Raw genomic sequence first — 21,265 nt, 5'->3', positions numbered from 1 at the left:
CAAAACACCGCTAAAAGAAAGTCGCAATTTCCGTATTATTTTTGTTATTATTTATTATTATTATTATTATTATTATTATTATTATTAGTAGTAGTAGTAGTAGTAGTAGTAGTAGTAGTAGTAGTCCTATTTAAATGCCTAAATAGGCAAACGTCACCTCCAGCCGTCATTTACGACGGCTGGAGAAAAAAATTCAAATTAGCATCCTCGGAATAGGGGATGCTAAATAGATAGTAGTAGTAGTAATTGATTTATTTAAAAAAAAAAAATCTGCAATATTAATAGTAAGATAAATCACAACCATTAGGTTATTTTACTTGGATTAAATATATTGATTAATATTTAATTGTTTGTTTTTTGTCGTTTTTGTTGTTTGTTTGAAGTTTTCACTAATGTATTTGTGAACAAACAAAGACAAAGAAACTTTGCAGCAGCTGTAGACACTTCACGTAGTAACAGGAATAAAACACAGTATTAAAAATAGGAGTCATTTCTTCAGGTATGCGTTTTATTTTAGATAGCACATTGAAAGGTTGGGAGCAAACAGGGATCAGTTTACTTTTCGGAATAAGGCATAAAGTTCATTCAGCTGCCCATCAAAAAACGATTCAATTCATCGTTCATGTTGGTAGGGGATTTGATATTTTCAATAGGACCCTGAATTACAACATAACAACCACGAGCTGCAAAATAATACAGTACATATCTGGAAACTAATTGGGAGAGGATTGGGACATATACATGTTTACAGGTTGTCGGGATTTAAAATGGTACAGCATATAAAATAGATTTTTTTTTTTTTTTTTTTTTGGAGAACCATAGATGATAGCATTTGGCCCGAATGTTGCATAACTGGGAAGTGCATAGCTGGAAGTTGTGTCAGGGTGGTCTATCTTTCTGATAGTCAGCACAAGAAGATAACGTGTAATCCGTCTTTAAAATCCGAAAGTACGAAAACAATTGGAATATCTGCTCATTTATCAAAAGATAGTAGTGTTTTTCATCCAAACTCATTGCCTCTTTGGTGGAGTGGTCCATAGCTCCAGTATACCTGCGTAAAGAAGGCATTATCTCTGGTATTTGCATTAAACACAAATAACACTGGCCTAGCCACACCTTTGAGTCATATTTATTTCTGTGCAGTTAATCTGAGTTGATTTCGCTCTACATTTGTAGTGGTGGGATTTAAAGGGTTTATATATGCATATTTGCTTATACGTGCACATTAATTTAAAAGTCTATTAGGTATAAAAAGGAAAGCGCAAAAAACACAAACCACAAAAAAAAAAAAAAAAAAAAAAAAAAAAAAAACCACTCAAACGAGGAATGAGGGTTTATATCTCAGGAAACACTAGAAAACAATTATTTTTTTCTGATTCCGCAAGGAAAACGATAGGCCTACTGGGCACAAGGGTATTATAAATAGTTACTATAAAGCCAACTTCGTATCACCATTTATTTTAGGAAATTCTATAGCTAATTGTGATTATGATTGTGGTGAACATGATACCACTACGTTTTGTTATTAATAGCCCATGGTTTTGCCTAAAAGATTATATATATATATATATATATATATATATATATATATATATATATATATATATAGATAGATAGATAGATAGATAGATAGATAATAGAGATAGAGAGATAGATAGAGAGAGAGAGATAGAGAGAGAGAGAGAGATCGATAGAGAGAGATGCTGTAAAATAGTTACATTCAATTTACAACCAAACCGATTAAATAAATTAATTAGTCTATCGTTTGATCCTAATAATAATAGTCCACATGTACAACAAAACGCATTATTAAATTACACAAAAGAAAAGAAGCATTTACAAGCTGGGAGGTAGTGTACTGTATGACCTATTTGTTTTTGTTAAAATATGTTACGTCTCTGCCAAAACATCAATATCTTGGCGAAGCTTACTGTTGTTGTTTACGTATAATGAGGCTATAGCTAATACCACTCATATTGTGTTGGGTGCTCTTGTAAATGTGTGATAATTGTATGGTGTTAATGAAATTGAAGATGTCTAATTTTATGCTTTAACACAATTCTCTTGTAATTGACCCTGAAAAGCGTTCTCGATTTATAGAATGAATCAGTTTCAATATAAATCTTTGATGTGGCGGTCATTATTTTAAACGTCCATCTGCACAAACACCTAAGTGAAAATTCAGCACTGCCAAGGAATCTGCACAACCAGTGTAAACTCTTTTTTTTTATGGATAATATTTAAAATGTTAATTTAGAAGGGGGGGGGGGGGGGGGGGGGGGGGGGGGGGGGGGTACCCCTATAACACAAAGTGTTTTCTTTATCGTGCAGAGGGAGCACAAACACACAGCATTCCTACAATAACACCAGCGTGCTTGTTTACCAAATTCCCCGCAGAGCAATATTATATCTTTTGGTTAATTCAATTACGTAAATAATAGTCTTTAAATCGTCTTAATTCGTGTCGACATTATTTAAAATATAGAACAGACATGTCCGTATAGCTGCGAAGGGTTTTATTTTCTGAATATTCAAAACAACACTCCAGTCCTAGCTATTACTGTAACAAACTGTAACCGAACCAGAAGCCATTCAAACAGGGAGGCTCTTTATCATCCATAGAGTCGTTAGACGTGGATGTGTATTTTTTCTGGGTAAAATTAAAACTGTTAAATCATGTCTGGTGGGCTTTACAAAATAATAGAATGTATGGATATGTCTGAAAAAATATAGTAAACGGAAAGCCTGTGTATTTGTCCTAAATGAACAAGAGTACCCTTCAGGAATGTAATCGGTTTATAACCCACTATGTAGATTTTTGTCAAATGTGTAGGAGTGTTTTTTTTTTTTTTTTTTTTTTTTTTTTTTTTTTTTTTTTTGTTGTTGTTGTTGGCTTTTTTTTCCTAGGATTTTTTCTAACATCATTTTCTTTTGAGACAATACGTCATTTGACGAAAACGTCACATTAAGTGGGCCTATATTTCGTTTTATTTTTTCTTTGTTATACTATACATAATAGACATGAACATTTTAACTGTAATATTTACCAGCCGGTGGTGTCTAACAAAGTGTCAAATGTTATGGTAGCCACCCCTCCGTGGCGGTCACGCCCCTGCGTAACCGAGATAAATGTTCAGTCTCCACAGCAGGTTTCACAACACTCAATGAAATATACAGCACATTAATTCTCTCAGACTGCAGATCGCTGCGTTCCTGAGCTTCCTCTCGACCCACACTAAATAACTGACCGTGATTGTGAGAACAATATATTTAGGTGAACATGTCTACTGGATCCATAAGTGATGTTGATGATCTAAATGAGGCAGAGCTCCTGGATTGCGACCTGAAAATAGGGTCTGGTAAGGACTCTGGGACCTCAAACGAAAGCACAGAGGAGAGCTCCAATTGTGACAGCAGCTCGCTTAAAAAGGCCAGAGCGGTTTCGGGAAAGAAGCGAAAAACTAGCGTCAGGAAGAGCAGTTTGAACGGAGTGTCACACGAAGGAAAGCAGCTCCAAAGGAATGCTGCCAACGCCAGGGAAAGATCTAGGATGCGAGTTTTGAGTAAAGCTTTTTCCAGGCTCAAGACAACTTTGCCATGGGTACCAGCGGATACCAAACTCTCAAAACTGGACACCCTGAGACTGGCATCCAGCTATATTGCCCATTTGAGACAGGTCCTGGCCAACGACAAATACGAAAATGGGTACATTCACCCTGTCAACCTGGTAGGAAACGTTTACTTTCTGTTTAAATTATTTTTTTAGAGCTATGTGACTGTAGGCGCATTACTGTGACTATGCTTGGTTTGTTTTTTAAGATAAAGTCACACTTTGTATGTAATGAGCTAGCTGGCACAGTTTTGTCTAATGTATGTGGGGAAAAAAAAGTTGATCCTATGCTTAACAGCCTATAAACTATACTAAATAATTGGTCTCCTGTGCAGTCAATATGTGCGTTTATAAAAATATAAGTAAATGGAACGTGGAAAAATATTTATTTGCGTTGTGTTAAAAACATGTTAATTAAATTAATATTGGGAGGGATTTTAGTTTTTTTTTTTTGTTTTTTTTTAAATGAAATAGTGTTCATTAGTTCAGTACAACAAACAGCTTTTTTTTCTGTTGAATTCATTAAAACTCAGCATTTTACATTTTTAAAGAAAATGCTTATTCATGATGATTTGGGACTGACTGGGCCTATATTTTCTTGTTAACTATATATGATTTTATCAAATCATTTGCTAGTTTATGTAGTACTTTTTAGAAAGTGTTACCAAGATGTCTTATATGCTTAAAGTTTTAATTTTATTTAGAATCAAATGTGATTTCAGGTCCACTTCTTGGGAAAGGTACTTATTGGGAAAAGTACAAGTATATGTTATATGTTTTTACCAATCAGTTGCAATCTGACCATTACTTAAGATCAAAACATTTTCTCTGCATGAATCACAAATGTTGCTCTTATCTATACTAAGAAAACGTTATTGGAATAGAAAGTATTCTGGTTTAGGCCAATAGACTCCTAAGTAGCTATCATTTTATTCAGTACTGTTTATAAACAAACACACAAACAAATGCAGCATATATCATCAATCTTGAGGAACCCGCAATAATAATACTGTCTGCAGTGATAAACAACAAACTTCAGTTTGATTCATTCCTATACAAGACTGAGGACACTGACTTATTTATTATGGGATGCTCCACAGTTGGTTGATATAAATGCAATATTCTTTACTCTTAGTTCATATTTCCATATTGTTTTAAAATGCTTGGTCCATTATTGTGTGTAGATCAGTCTATATTTCTATTAAGCACCGTACTATCCTTTCCTATCATTTTATTTTATTGTATTAATTTGTATTCTCCCTTTCCCTTTTGATGCAGTAACTAAACAGCACAACACTGTTATATTTTATAGACCTTTGCTGTAGAATTGCATCAAACTGTTTTAAAAAGTATTTATGACATTTATTGGAGAAACGCTGGACATTTAGGTAGTCCTTAATTTTAAGCAGTTTTTAGCCATTAAAGGGTTGTCGTTAGGGTATTTTTTTCTTCTTAAAATACCACTTATTAATTTACAACAAAAAGATGGGGTAAAGTGGAAACTAATGACTAATGTTTGTCTTTTTTTTTCTTTTTAGACATGGCCTTTTATGGTTGCTGGAAAGCCAGAGAATGAGCTGAAAGAAGTAATGAATACAACTCGGTTATGTGGAACTACGGTGTCCTGAGACAGATGAACTTGTGAAAAGGATAGCTTCTTCAACAACAAGAACACTTTAATCAAAAGAGTAACAAGCTCAGACTCACACCATATTTTCAATCAAATTCATCCAACAACTACACATTATTTAAACTGCATGGGATTCTAATTGCATAGGCCTTGCTGGTTCAAGTGCTGCTAAATGTATAGTTTATATTGTGTTAAATGTTTTATAAAGTGTTTTTTTTTTATGTCGTTACATGCTATTATTGATGACGTTGACAGTCATTCGTTGTACAAATTCATACACATAAAATATATTTTCTCCAAACAAGTTTATATATAATTCTCGTAAATAAACATTTCTTTATAAAGAAAATATGGACTAATTTGTCTGTGTTATTTTTATTATGAAATAATGTGTATAATACTGCAATGCTTGGTTAAAAGGAATAAAGCAGTACGAAGTAAAGCACAAATCCCAAAAAGACTAAACACTGACCAGAGATAATGATACCGGTATGTTTGCTTTCTTAGTTAGCCTAACCCCTAAGTAAATGTAGACATGTATCTTTTGTTATGTTATTTAGGGGTGAAAGAAACACAAACATCTGGAGTCAGTTTGCACTCTCTGATTTCTGAAGAAAAGCAATCAGTGATAAATAATTCTTAAATAGGGTTATTCAAGAGCATGAAGGTAGCGATCTCGGTTCCCCGCAAGGTGGGCGCATCACACGGGGCGAGGCAATCCACACATGCGGAGGGCGGGCGTGAACCCGGGACCTCTTGCACTAAAGCATAGCGCCGGTGCCACTGTGCAAGGAGCGTATATCGGGCTTATGTCTTTGTATGTGATTACGTCACCTACCAGCCCTGCTGCTGCCTTCCCCAGTGCATGCTACACTATATATATATATATATATATATATATATATATATATATATATATATATATATATATATATATATATATATATATATATGCCATATCGTATACGTATGCGCGTGTGGACCTAGGTTTTTCTGACCTGGTATTGTACGTACTGGGGCGGGTACCCCCAGTAAGAGCGCATGCATCTGGACATACTAGAGATGGGCTGTCCCATTAAAAAGCAGCTCTTGTTTTAATAAAAGGTCACCATCCTGACCTCCGGCAACTCAGTTGTAAAATAAAGGTTGGACTTGTAAAGTCTATAGATCAGAGTTATTGAACATCCCTATATATCCAACAGTTTTATTGTTATCATACTTATTAGTAGTAATTGTACAGTTGTATTATTTATTTATTTTTCTTCATGGTATCTATCCGGACAATAGTAGTATAGTTGAACTGATATTTTCAACAGAATAATTTTATTCTTATACATTTATATATACAACTTACTGCAATCTCAATTGTGTTTCTTTACAAATTCCTTCATTGATTCTTTTTATTAACTTCTTTAAGTATTTTAAACTGCAACATTATTATTATTATTATTATTATTATTATTATTATTATTATTTATTATTTATTATTATTATTATTTTCGTGTTATTAGGCGCAGGTCACCACTTACCTTGTATTACTACCGATGCTGTTCTGCAAATCTACGTTTCTGCTTATCGTAAATGCTATTGAAGACTGTGATGCAACAGATCATGGGTGAGTGTTTGAGCCAACTGTGACTTAATTTACTTATGAATAATTATGCACAGAACAAGGTCATGTTTTTCCTTTTAAAACAGTCCGGTGAACAGATATGGCTCAAAACTACCCAGAAAACAGGTAACGTAACCGGAACGTTATCTGTGGGTTATGTATTGGTTAGGGTTATTACAGAACGTTGGGCTAACGTTATTAGTGTACTCATGTTGTCAACAGAATTGTGTTTCATTGTCATTATAATGTTTAATTGCAATTAATTAAAGAGCTGACCGACCTAACGTGGTCTTGAAAACAAATTGTCAACTAATGGTCTTATAACATTCCCGCAACATTACTAAAAACTAGCCATAGGGTAGTTTCAAAATACATTTTTCATATATTAATGGATATAAATAACCATACCAGCTTTTAGCAAACTGACGCTCTATTAAACGTGGTTTGTTTGAATCGCATCCATGCAGGCAGTCATGTCACAGCCGAGTCAGTCACACGTCAGAACCTAGCTGGATTGTACCTACATTATAGCGAACTCAGGAAAAGATGTAAGCGGAGACCTAGTATTCAATTTTCAAATACTCGGTTTATTATTCCAGTAGGTTACACAGACTACCTCTGGCCGTAGTCTACACAAAAATAATACATCTGATAACAAGTGAACCCTATCACCAACAGGCTTTCATAGTGCGATTTTCAGACCGTTGTTATAGGGTGTTTACCATGTCCGCTCTAAAAACTTCTCTATTATTAATATTACCTGACCTGATTAAGCTGGTAACGGTCATATGATAAGTCTAATGACTGCCGCCGCAAATACTCTATGTAATACGTGCAGTTACGCGCCTAACATTCTCAGGTTGATCAAACATGTAAACATGAATGAAAAAGATGAGACTGGCAAAAGTAAAACAAAGCAAAGAAAGTTGTCAGATTTTTTTTTGTCAGTCAAGCCAACTTTAACTGCTGCTCCATCAACCTCAACATGCCAGTATTCTGATAATTCCTCTGTAATCACCTTCAGTCGGGGTGCCTGAGTGTCAAAACTAGCTTCAAAGTAGTGAGTATGGTGAGACCCAGACAACAACAGAGACTGAGACTCAATCACAGTTGTAAAAGTCTGACCGATATGATATTGGCAGATTTCTGAATTTGCCCTCAAAAGGCCAATCAGGTATTCCTGATGATGTTCACTACAAGCTTATTAATTCTTGTTGGGTGCCATCAGAATCATATGATTTTCCTTCTGTACAATAAGGGAAACAAACACATCATTTTCAGTTTAAATCCCATGCAGTTTCTAAGTACCACCAACATAGCGTAAGTGCAGCCGTGGATTTTTCAGGATATTGAGAGGAAAAAAATTGATGTTGCACATATGATAAGATTCTTATGCGACAACAAAAAACAAAAACACCAAAAGAGATTGGTTCCAATAATAGGAACAGTGCTTTTCTGCGCAAAGCAAGGGTTGCCATTACAGGGTCACCATGACAGCGGTAAACTTACTATTGGAGAACCAGACGATAATGACGGAAATTTTCATGCAGCTCTGAGATTACGTTTGCAAGCAGGTGATGAAGTTCTGAAGCAACATTTGAAAATGTGTGGCAGCAGTGCAACTTTCTAAACTGGATAATGCAGAATGAAATCATCACAGCAAGAAGCAACCTGATGCAACAAGCACTCCTAGAGCGTGTAAACTATGCAGGTTTTTTCACAGTTCTTGCAGACGCTACAAATGACAGTGGAACAATTGTCAATTATAATCCGATTCGTCAAAAACAATGAGATTCAAGAGCAGTTTCTAGGGTTTGATGAACTAGCTGATGGAACTGGAGAAGGAATTGGAAATACAATTATAGAAAGCCTTGAGCAGTATGGACTTATTCTTGAGAAGATGTTTAGGCAAGGATATGATGGTTGCACGGCAATGAGAAGCAGCAGAAAGGGTGTGCAAGCAGTAGTTACAAGTAAAATACCAAAAGCGCTTTATGTGCACTGTTCAAGACATGCTCTGAATCTAGTGATAGTACATGCATGCAATTTATGTGAAATCAGCAACTGTTTTGAAACAATAAAGGATGTGTCAAACTTTGTCGGTGGCTTCGCCAAAAGAATTAAACTTCTGACACAAAAAAGAAGAAGTTTATTGGATTGTGTGAGACCCGCTGGGTTGAAAGAAATGAAACAATTGTGTGTTTCGTTGATATGTATCCGGCAGCGACAGAGGCGCTTTTAGACATCAGAGAATGGACTGAACGTGTTGTTTCAGCAAAAACTGAACCATTTTTTACCTGTATTCAATCAGATGGCTTCCTTGTCTCATTGATCACACTGGCAAAGTTCTCTGGACTGCTTCTCCCTGTGTCCACCTGTCTCCAGAAACTGGACGTTGATATTCTGCAGCGCTTGGAGCATATCGACAATACCCACAATGTTATTAAGAACATAGGGTAGAACCCTGAAGAGGGATTTGACAACATTTTTCGAAAAGCAGAGGAACTTGCTGGTGTTCCTCTTGAAATGCCTCATCTAGCAAGAAAGCAAACAAAATGGGTGAACTATCCAACAGCAGATCCAAAAATGTACTACAGGCTTTCTATTTTCCTTTCGTTTGTCAATAGGCTCTTGAATGAATTAGCTGAGAGATTCAGTGAACATGTCAGAATGGTTTGCATGATTCAGTACCTCATTCCAAAGTACAGGGCTTTGCATGGGTTCTCTAGGAGTTAAGTACTACCATACATATGTATGACGATGACATTCCAGGTACACTGGAGGACCTAAAGAACGAGGATGATAGGTGTCCAGCACAATGGAACAGGTGCCCTGTGGATGAAAGATCGAACAACGTGATGAAAGCACCTACAGCAGCTGACCCAATGTTCTATCCGAACATCCACAGTCTATTAACGATCTTTACAACAATACCAGTCACATCAACATTGGCCGAAAGATCTTTTAAATGTTTAGAGACTCAAGTCCTATTTGAGGTCAACAATGGGACAGGATCTACTTTCAGGCCTTGCCATGCTGAACCTTTCAAGAAGCAACTGTCTACAAGTTGAAGGCATCATAGATGAACTAGCAAAGAAGAATTGCTGCCTAGATAAGTGATTTTATATTATTATTATTATTATTATTATTATTATTATTATTATTATTATTATTATTATTAATACTAGTAAAAATAATCTCATTATTTTTGTTGTTATTTTTATTATACACCTGTGGTCATTATTATCATTATCATGATATTAATGATAACGATATTGTTATTATTTTCCTCTGTAATTTCATATAACACGCACATCTGTAAAATGGTACCGGTATTTATTTTTATTTCTATTTCCCAGATGGAATTTTATTGTTGTTCAATGATGAAAATTCAATCACTGCCAATGTTATGCTGTATATGACGAAGCTGAAGAAAGTGTGAAGAAACATATTAACAAAAAAGATCACACATACATAACCATATATTGATCCACCTTTTTGTTTATTCACATACATTCTGGAAGTGTTGATTATGAAAGTGCTAATTGGCTCAGAAACTGCTGTAATGTTAACATTTAAATGCTTTTTAAAATTTGTTGTGAAAATTTGTTTAAAATAAGGTAGTCTTAATGGTTGAATGTATGCGAACAAAATATGATTTAGAGAGTATTATGTACTTGAACTAGGAATTTAATATTTTGCTTAGTTTTGGAAATATTGAATTAAGAGTAAGGTATGGGATATAATTGTTTTGCATAAATTATGTATAGTTATTTCTTTCATTTACTTTTATGCTAGGACAATGCAAATTACATGTTGGACTCTTTAAACAAAGAATCATAATCCAAGTTCACATGATGTTTCCTACAGCAGAATAACAATTTAAAAAATGATACTCAAAGTGATATTTTGTCATATTTGGTAAAGTGGGCCATAATGCATTATGGACTTTGAGTTTACTGATTTGGTTTTCATTTATGTATAGCAAAATCTAGCCCAGAAAACACACTGTTTTTTGTATGCCTAAACCTTATAATAATACAGTTAATCTTTTTGTAAATCCACCATTGTTTTACTCACAGTTACCTTAAAACATAATATTTATATGACCCACATATTTTTTTCAAAGATACAGAATGCATTATTAAGCATGTCCAACAAAAATTGGGATTATTTTTAGACATATGATTGAATAAGAACGAGCTGTTCTCTATCAACAATATACATTGTGAACTAATGTGTATCTGTATTGTTAAACAACGTAAGTGACTATCATTAAAGTTTTGAATTGAGCACATATTGTTTTACCTTTTAGGAAAAGCTGAACAAGTCCAGGCAAAGGGCACAAGATGAAGTGGCCGGAGATGGACAGGAGGACTAATGCTGAACAAATTAAAATAAAAAAAAATAAAAAATATTACAATTAAAAAAAGATTTTAAAAAATAAAGAATAAACATGAAGTGTGATAAAACAAAATGCATAGTTGTTGCTTCTTTTATTTGCACAAATTCAGTGTTCACAAAAGGTTCTCAGAAGGTTATTAAATAATGTTAGGAAGTAACGTTCTATGAACGAAAAGAAAACTTTCCATGTTAAAGGTCTCGTAATGTTACTCGGTAACGTTATGGTAAGTTACGAGTAACGCTCAGATAACGTTAAACTGTTTACTATGTATGAGCTCGGCAATGTTGGGATGTGTCACGTAGAATACAAACGTGTTGCTAGCTTTATTTTATAATGTATAGAATAGTAGGAACGTGATTATATTTTTGTTTGGTGAATCTCTTTATGTAAATGTTCATTTTATGCGAAGGTATTTAAATAGTGGATATATACACTGCGTGTATGGTCAGGTTTATTTTTGCTTCTTAACAAGCCTATTTTTATGCAACTTGCATAATCAGAACAAAAATGTCTCGGTGCTGCTAAATGCACCACTCGCAAGACACAACTACATCCTACATAGAATAATTAACTTGTTTTGAGGCGTGTGTTTGATGTGTGTCAAGGGCGTTAACCTTGCTTCTGATTGGTCAGTTTCATTCAAGTTCCGCGACGAAAAAAAAATAGAAACAGGTTCTATTTTAGTGACGCAAAATGTTCTCAAAGCGACGTAGCTTGCAGCTGGTGTGAAGGATACTCCCATTTGACTGCAGTGACTTCTAAATTATTCACTCGTGTCATTTGCAAATAATTTAGAAGTCACTGCAGTTGCTAAAATAGAACCTGTTTCTATTTTTTTTCGTCGCGCGACTGGAGTGAAACTGACCAATCATAAGCAAGGTTAACACCCTTGACACACGCCTCAAAACAGAAAAGTTATTTTATGAGGTGCAGCAGATTATATAAATCTTTCTGATTTATTCAAGTTGCATAAAATAAGTTTATTAATCAACAAACATAAACCCAACCATACATGCGGTCAACATATGCAGCATTTAAATGAATAATGTGCAGGTTTGCTGGCTTTTAAAAATTAAACAAAAAGGTGCCGCATTCACACAACTTGAACACGTGACCTAATTTTAAGCTATGGCTTATTATATTTATATATATATATATATATATATATATATATTATATATCACGATATATATATATAGTATATAATATTATATGTTTGTTTTTTTTTATGATATATATTATTGTATTGTTGTCACAAGTGATTGTTCTCAGAGCCACAAGAAGGCCGCCGGACATGCCATACATATTTTGTAGGACTCCCTAACACCCTGGTTTGTTTGTTTTAATCGCGTTAGCCACTATTCTAGGGTATAAATCAATGTACATTAAAACAAAGCCAGCAACACGTTTGTATTCTATGTGACACATCCCAACATTACCAAGCTCATACATAGTTTTGAAGATTATGAGCCATATTTATAAAGCATTTTCTGTCAAGTTCACTAGACTGTTTTAAAAGAAGAAACAAGGTAAGTGGTGACCTGTGCATAATAACGCAGATAATAATAATAATAATAATAATAATAATAATAATAATAATAATAATAATAATAATAATAATGAAGATGGTGATTATGTAGTGCTTAACAACAACATACTAATAGTAATAACAATCTTGCACTTTAAAATACTTAAAAGTTAATAAACAAAAAGGATCAATGAAGGAATTCGTAAAGAAACACAACTGAGATTGCCGTAAGTTGTATATTTAAATGTATAATAATAAAATAATTATGTTGAAAATATCAGTTCAACAATACTATTATTGTCCAGCTGTCTTCTGACATCCGCAGATGTATCAGGCTTCAAATCAGATTACTACTAGGACTGGTACCATGAAAAAATCTTTTAAAAAATACTACAACAACATATGTACAATTACTACTACTAGTAATGATAACAATAAAACTGTTGGATATATAGGGATGTTCAATAACTCTGAGCTATAGATTTTACAAGTCCAACTTTTATGTTACAACTGAGTTGCTGGAGATCAGGGTGGCAACCAAACAAGACCTGTTTTGTAAATGAACAGCCCATCTCTAGTATGTGCAATAGGAATGCGCAGGCGGGGTCATGTATTTATTTCCAGTCTTTTGGCTCGTTTCCAAGTTGCGCCTGGTGTGGAGTGACATTCGGCGACTTTGTTCTCGTCCAGTGTGGATGCAGTTTTAACTCTCAAAAGGGTGATCTTTCCTGGGGCTCATTTCTAAATGGCGAGGTTGTAAGTTCAAATACGATAGATCTTTAGTTCTCACTGCTATTTCAATCAATTATCACCTGCTGTTTCGACCAGTTATCATCTGTTTCTATATTCCATTCGAATCATAGTTGGTGTCGTGTTTAAATATGACAGGTAAGCTAGCAAATTGTAGCTCCATGTCTGAAATTATATGAAACATACAAGGAAAGTATTTTGAATGGTCTTGAAAATTACATTTGCATCATTAATAGTAATGAGACAGAAAAATAGGTTTAAGTGATCTACCACCATATTGTCTATGTAATTGTGCTGTATATGTAATTTTATATATTCCCATGCAATGTAATTATTTGGAACTGGACCATAAACACAGCATTGTGTTACATAGACTAATAAAGTTATTTGATAAGTCGAATGTAATATTTAACTAAATAATTATTAAATATGTTAGAACACGTGACACATTAAAAAAAATCTATATATAATGAGCCTAATTATAAAGAGAAATTGTAGGTTGTGTAAGGACACAAACTGACCTGAAAAATCAGCAATGGTATCTGCCTATCTGCCGAAACAAAAAAAAAAAAAAAAAAAAAAACATTCTGCAGTACAAATTAATACGTTTTTTTTTCTTAAATTAACAACCGTGTAACGTATTCCTCAAAGAGAGTGAAATGGACTGAATATTGCAAATAAAATAAATGCTGCTTGCGGCCATAATATGGGATCAAGCAATTAAAAAAACACAACATGGGATCAAGCTTAAAAAAAAAAAAGGTGGAGATGTGTGTGTGAAAAAGCATATAGGTGTCCCTCACCCTGGTACACACTGTCAGCAGAAGAGAGGGTCACTGGAATACTGGGGCCATCTATCACCTATTCTCCCTCTTCATGCGATTCACTATAATTTCTTCATCAGAAACCATGTCAAATATACTGCGCACGCGTCTCCCGTTGCTGTAATTGTCTCAGCCCAATACATAGCATAAATTAGAGCAGCCATGTTTCTCAAAGTTCAGTGACGGAAATGACTGGTCCTGTCATATTTATACGGCAGGTAAGTTGGTGCCTGTGGAATACGACTGGTAATACAGTAGTGTAAGCAACATTATAGAAACACTAGACTTATCATATAGTCTGATCCTAACGTTGTACTAGCATGACGCGGCATTGTGTTGGAATATAGAAACAAACCCCTGATCAGTGAATGTAAGACAATCAAAACAAGGCCTTTAAAGGAAAAAAGCGTACTTTTTGGATAATTCAAGCTATAGGTTTTCTCAAGTTGGTGCCAAATTCCATAGACTTGTTTAATGGGGTTATGACCGCACTGTTGATAGGACGGTGACAGTTATTTATGTATCTAAAACCTGCATTAGGGCACTTTTGTGTGGCCATATTGTAATGTAGCCCAATGTAAATGTAAAGCATTTAAAAAGATAAATATTCCAATTGGCTCAATTTAATGAAATATACAAATCTTAAGATTACAATTCTATGTAAAAGGTTTACATGATAGTATAGATGAAAATCCCCTGTAATAATAATAATAATAATAATAATAATAATAATAATAATAATAATAATAATTCTTAGTGTCTGCTAACACATTAGTCATCGATTTACAGTAAAACGAGATTAAAAATCTATACAATACATAGCACTCGCTTATCACTACCAAACCACCATGCAAAATATTACTCATTGATCCCTATGTTCAAGGTACCTGTATGGCATGAGTGTACTGCAACTTTACATTGTGCATAGAAGGAGGTCAGAAATAGCAGGTCAGAAAAGTATTGATATTATGTTACACACATTTGTATTAAACTAAATCAGCGATATAGAAGAAATATTTTAAACATAAATGATGAATGTGTGCTTGTGGCAGAGATGGCTGCAAGGATGACATGAGACCAGGGAAGCAGCACACGTAGACTGAGGTACAGGGTTGAACCGGCCTCAGCGGTATATTTATTAAATAATAAATCAAACACTCTAAACAAAACACACCAAAAAAAAGGGCACGTTGGCCGAAGCAAAACAAACACAAACAGTAATGATTTACTGGTTAGCATTTGCTCTCTCTTTCTGTAATTATGTCTTTGTCTAAGCTCTCCTACACTCCTCATTCAATGAGCCCGGAGTGGGTCTTTTATAGTCTGTGACTGGAGCCTTAATTATCCATTAATTAAATAATTACCTTATTGAGGCTCCAGCCACATTCCAAAGAGATTGTTTCGGAATGGGGATTCAACCCCATCTATGCCAACTACACTTTATATGACCTGCTTACAAACACATATGATAATAATAATAATGATACAAATGAAAACAATAATTATACATACAATGTGCACAAGGGTTTGTACAAACCACAAATGTAATAACTGCCCACAAATATAATGTCTCCCAAAAATGTTGCATCCATGATAATGCCAGTGAATTAATTAATATATTAATAAATTAATATTTATTTATGTATATAAATAACAGTTTGACTTATAATTAATAATATTCATTAGTGCCGGTTTTGGATATAAAGAGTTTAAAAAAGCTGTCCAATGATTAAAGTATATACTCTTCTACAGTGGCTCTCAAAAGTATTCACCCCCTTGGACTTTTCCACATTTTATTGTGTTACAACATGGAATCAAAATGGATTTAATTAGGAGTTTTTGCCTCTGATCAACACAAAAAAAATCCATAATGTCGAAGTGAAAAATAAAATGGCTTAAAACAAAAAGGTCAATGCCCTGGAGTGGCCCAGTCAAAGCCCGGACCTCAATCCAATTGAGAATATGTGGAAATAATTGAAAATATTGTTCACCAAAGGTCCCCATCCAACTTGACGGAGCTTGAGCAATTTTGCAAAGAAGAATCGGCAAAAATTTCAGTGTCCAGATGTGCAAAGCTGGTAGAGACTTATCCAAATAGACTCATGTCTGTAATTGCTGCCAAAGGTGCCTCTACCAAATATTGACTCAAGGGGATGAATACTTATGCAAGTGATTATTTTCTGTTTTGTATTTGTAATTAATTTTGAACAATTTGTAGATTTTATTTTTCACTTTGACATTATGGACTTTTTTTTTGTGTTGATTCCATGTTGTAACAAAATAAAATGTGGAAAAGTCCAAGGGGGATGAATACTTTTGAGAGCCACTGTAGTTAATTTATTTTTGTTGTAATGAATAATAACTGAAAGTTGGTATTTGGGTATAATTTTTTTGGCAGACATTATTACATTTGTGGGCAGTTATTACATGTGTGGCTTGTATAGGGTGGGCACCCCTTCACAGTGCTATATACTAACCTCCTTCGTTTGAAAATACATTTATATTCTTTGTCGCAATGCTCTTATTTCTGACGCCATGCTTAGTATATAGGGACAAGCATCTTCCCACCAAAAAGTGCATATCTTCTTAAAAAAACAATTGTTCAGAATGGACATAGAAGTATGAAGTACAGTATCAGGGAGGGATAAAGTACATTATCCCTCCAGTTTTCAAAAGTCCCTACATTTTCACTTTTCACACTGAACTGCCCCCACTCTGACACAAGGAAGTCAAGTGACACAAGTTCTTACTCTTATGAATGTATATTTTGCAGTTTCCATGCATATACTATGCATTCACTGTGAATTCAATATGCCTTACACTGTAGTTCTAGTTTTAGAAACACTAAACTACTCTTTTTAGTGCCAAACAAGAAGTATTTTTTTCCATTTCCTTGGTGTAGAAGGGTTGTTCTAAGCATCATAGTTGAATATTTTTGTAGCAAGTTACACAAATGTTGATATACTTAAAAAAATAAATAAATAACAAACATGAACACAGTTAAATACTGACTATTCTCTGTTGTCACAATTTAAAGGTATGTGTTGGAATGATGAAATTAACTTGACTGACAATTCCAACAACATTTGATTAGAAGACCTTCTATCATACTCCAAAGCTGTTATAGCTGCCTGTTATATCCATATACCTATGGTCTGGGTATAGCCTTCTGATTATACTGTATAAAGAGTATTAACTCTAAAGAAGAAACACATTCTTACAGGGGTTCCCTTTCAATTCGAAGACGACTACCAACCACATTACATATGGGAAATGCCTGTCTGTTGGTAGGTATTTTCTGAGCTGTCTATACCAGAGCTGCCGATAGGCCCCTTCCTGGGATGATGTCCTCGGTCCTGCCTACAAGGGATTAAAACCGTCATACTGAGGAAACCATTTCTCTTTTTGCCTCAAGATGATAAGGGAAGACCATCTGCGTTGGTATCTGAGCGTATTGAGAAAAGAACTTTGAGTTTACTGCAGTTCCCTTGCCTTTCAAGCTGAAAGGTGGCTTGAGATTTGCTCCAGTTCTGATATGTTTGCTGGGGATCGTCAATGGACTGCAATCTTCAAAGTCTCACCATAAAGTTTTGATTGGATTCAAGTCAGGACTTTGACTGGACCACTCAAGAACATTAATTCTCTTCTTGTTCAACCACATAAAATAGACATGTTAATAAATTATATTTATCAATTAACAAAATGCAAAGTGAGTGAACAGAAGAAAAATCTACATCAAATCACTATTTGGTGTGACCACCCTTTGCCTTCAAAATGGCATCAATTCTTCTAGGTACACTGGCACACAGTTTTTGAAGGAACTCAGCAGGTAGGTTGGCCCAAACATCTTGGAGAACTAACTACAGTTCTTCTGTGGATTTAGGCAGCCTCAGTTGCTTCTCTCTCTTCATATAATCCCAGACAGACTCGATGATGTTGAGATCAGGGCTCTGTGGGGGCCATACCATAACTTCCAGGACTCCTTGTTCTTCTTTATGCTGAAGATAGTTCTTAATGACTTTCACTGTATGTTTGGGGTCGTTGTCATGCTGCAGAATAAATTTGGAGCCAATCAGATGCCTCCCTGATGGTATTGCATGATGGATAAGTATCTGCCTGTACTTCTCAGCATTGAGGAGACCATTCCATTTGCAGAAATGCAGCCCCAAACTTGCAAGGAACCTCCACCATGCTTCACTGTTGCCTGCAGACACTCATTCGTGTACCGCTCTCAGCCCTTCGGTGAACAAACTGCCTTCTGCTACAGCCAAATATTTCAAATTTTGACTCATCAGTCCAGAGCACCTGCTGCCATTTGTCTGCACCCCAGTTCCTGTGTTTTCGTGCATAATTGAGTCGCTTGGCCTTGTTTCCACGTCGGAGGTATGGCTTTTTGGCCGCAAGTCTTTCATGAAGGCCACTTCTGACCAGACTTCTCCGGACAGTAGATGGGTGTACCAGGGTCCCACTGTTTTCTGCCAATTCTGAACTGATGGCATTGCTGGACATCTTCCGATTGCGAAGGGAAGTAAGCATGATGTGTCTTTCATCTGCTGCAGTAAGTTTCCTTGGCCGACCACAGCGTCTACGGTCCTCAACGTTGCCCGTTTCTTTGTGCTTCTTCAAAAGAGCTTGGACAGCACATCTGGAAACCCCTGTCTGCCTTGTAATTTCTGCCTGGGAGAGACCTTGCTGACGCAGTATAATTACCATGTGTCTTGTTGCTATGCTCAGTCTTGCCATGGTGTATGACTTTTGACAGTAAACTGTCTTCAGCAACCTCACCTTGTTAGCTGAGTTTGGCTGTTCCTCACCCAGTTTTATTCCTCCTACACAGCTGTTTCTGTTTCAGTTAATTATTGTGTTTCAACCTACATATTGACTTGATGATCATTAGCACCTGTTTGGTATAATTGTTTAACCATATACCTGACTATATGCCTACAAAATCCCTGACTTTGTGCAAGTGTACCTAGAAGAATTGATGCTGTTTTGAAGGCAAAGGGTGGTCACACCAAATATTGATTTGATGTAGATTTTTCTTCTGTTCACTCACTTTGCATTTTGTTAATTGATAAATGTAATCTATTAACATGTCTATTTTTGAAAGCATTCTTACTTTACAGCATTTTTTCACACCTGCCTAAAACTTTTGCACAGCACTGTGTATATATATATATATATATATATATATATATATATATATATATATATATATAGTCGACTAAATACCCTTGCTGACACATCTGCAGTGTGCACGCGGTATCCCACTCGCCTGTGTTGTGCAGCAGCAAAAAAAAAAAAAAAAACAGAAAACAACAGGCCTTGTCTTCCACAGACTGTATTTTTCCAGACCCAATTTAGAGTAGACCTCACCGGCTGCCCCGGCGCACCCACCTCAGCGCGTCAGGTCTTTGAAAACTCAGCAACAACAGCAGTGTGTTCCCTGTAATATTGTTGTTATTGTATTATTGTGTTGTACTCCATCCACAGATTAGCCCTCTGTGGATTCGGCCTGTGTGCCCTCTGGTATACGTTACGTGCTGACAAGTTGTGTGACTACAAGCATTTAGGGCAGGTACCAATGCTTCAGCTGCGCCCAGGTGCTTCGGTTGCATACGGTGTCCTCGGTGCATATAGCGCCCCGGTGCCCGGTGCATTCAACGCTTGCATGTGACCATAGGGATTTCGTTGTGAAAGACAGCTAACCAAAGAAGACACAACTTAAGTATGTAAATACTTATCAAGTTACTACTGTACATATTTTGAAAAAAAAAAAAAAAACACAAAACACTCAAGCATTTTGGAAAGTAACCAAAAGCACTAATTTCATACAATATATCAAAAACAAAAACGATTTACATAAAACTTGCTAAAAATAAAAATAGCTAAAAATAAGCACCAGTAAATACAATTAATAAAACCTGAAAAACAGAAGCCCTAAACATATATAGGTGCGTTCTGCATCATGTTGTATTTAATTTGAAGTTGCTGGGGACATGGGGGAAAGTCTAATTAATGTCTAACTAATGTCTTCCCAGCAACAGCGAGTGGAAGCAACAGCGAGTGGGAGAAGTACAGGCGTGGAAAAGTACAGAGCAGTTTAGAAGCAGTAAGGAGAAATTGCATCTTTAATTGCTTTAATCAGAAAACAGAGGACATTGGGGAAACACAGCAGCAGCTCAAAGTCGAACAGCCGCGTGTGTTTTTCTGATAACAAACAAGCTGAAACTCAGAGCAGCTGATTCAAATTCAGCGACATTCTGAGACACGGACGAGGGGAGGAGCCAACAGCACAGCAGAAAAACACAGTTAAGCGAGGCAGTCTTCCCAGCGACAGCGAGTGGGAGAAGTACAGGCGTGGAAAAGTACAGAGCAGTTTAGAAGCAGTTTGAAAGCAGGTTGACGGCTGCAGAAGAAACTAAACTTCAAAAAAAAAAAAAACCCTCAACATGGTCTTCAAGCCAGTAATCTGTGACACCTGCTTGATGTGGGAAATCCAAGAAAATCCAGCGGAGCTAAACCAAGTGTGCGTAAAGTGCCGCGCGATCCAGGATTTGATTAAACTAGTAAGTATGCTAGAAATGGAGCTGGAAGAAGTGAGACAGCAACAGGATCTTGAGGAACTGGCACACCCACAGTTCATGGAAGTCTTCATCACCCCTAACAGACTGAAAGCCACCAGGGAGATAGAAGGTCAGAACAGCTGGCTTCAGGTAGGCAGAAGCAGGGAAAAAAAGAAACTTCCTCAAACACAACCACCAGAAATCAAAACAACCAACAGATTTGAGTCACTTCAGAATTTTGATGAGCAGAACCAACAACAAGAGAATGAAAGGAACAACATCCAGGACCCCATTGACAGTGGTGACCAGACAGAAAAAAGAAGGAAGGTCATGATTGTTG

General features: G+C 35.7%; 1 protein-coding gene across 1 annotated transcript; it reads left to right on the top strand.

Moving 5' to 3' along the window:
• The first annotated feature begins 3,017 nt into the window (after positions 1–3,017).
• LOC121315282 (transcription factor 21-like) lies at positions 3,018–5,573 on the top strand. Its single transcript, XM_041249321.1, has 2 exons — positions 3,018–3,727; positions 5,149–5,573. Exons 1-2 carry the CDS (start codon positions 3,281–3,283, stop codon positions 5,236–5,238), a joined length of 537 nt encoding a protein of 178 aa, XP_041105255.1. The 5' UTR covers positions 3,018–3,280; the 3' UTR covers positions 5,239–5,573.
• The last annotated feature ends 15,692 nt before the right edge of the window (positions 5,574–21,265 follow it).

Source organism: Polyodon spathula, chromosome 5, assembly GCF_017654505.1.
Source record: "Polyodon spathula isolate WHYD16114869_AA chromosome 5, ASM1765450v1, whole genome shotgun sequence".
NCBI lineage: Eukaryota > Metazoa > Chordata > Actinopteri > Acipenseriformes > Polyodontidae > Polyodon > Polyodon spathula.
The sequence above is the reverse complement of the archived record's forward strand: the minus strand, read 5'-3'. Positions and strand labels throughout refer to the sequence as shown.

Bases quoted from the DNA above. Each gene is read 5' to 3' on its own strand.
- LOC121315282 (XM_041249321.1), top strand. From the start codon at position 3,281: ATGTCTACTGGATCCATAAGTGATGTTGATGATCTAAATGAGGCAGAG. The intron at 3,728-5,148 runs GTAGGAAACGTT...TTTTCTTTTTAG, and splicing joins ACATTCACCCTGTCAACCTG to ACATGGCCTTTTATGGTTGC.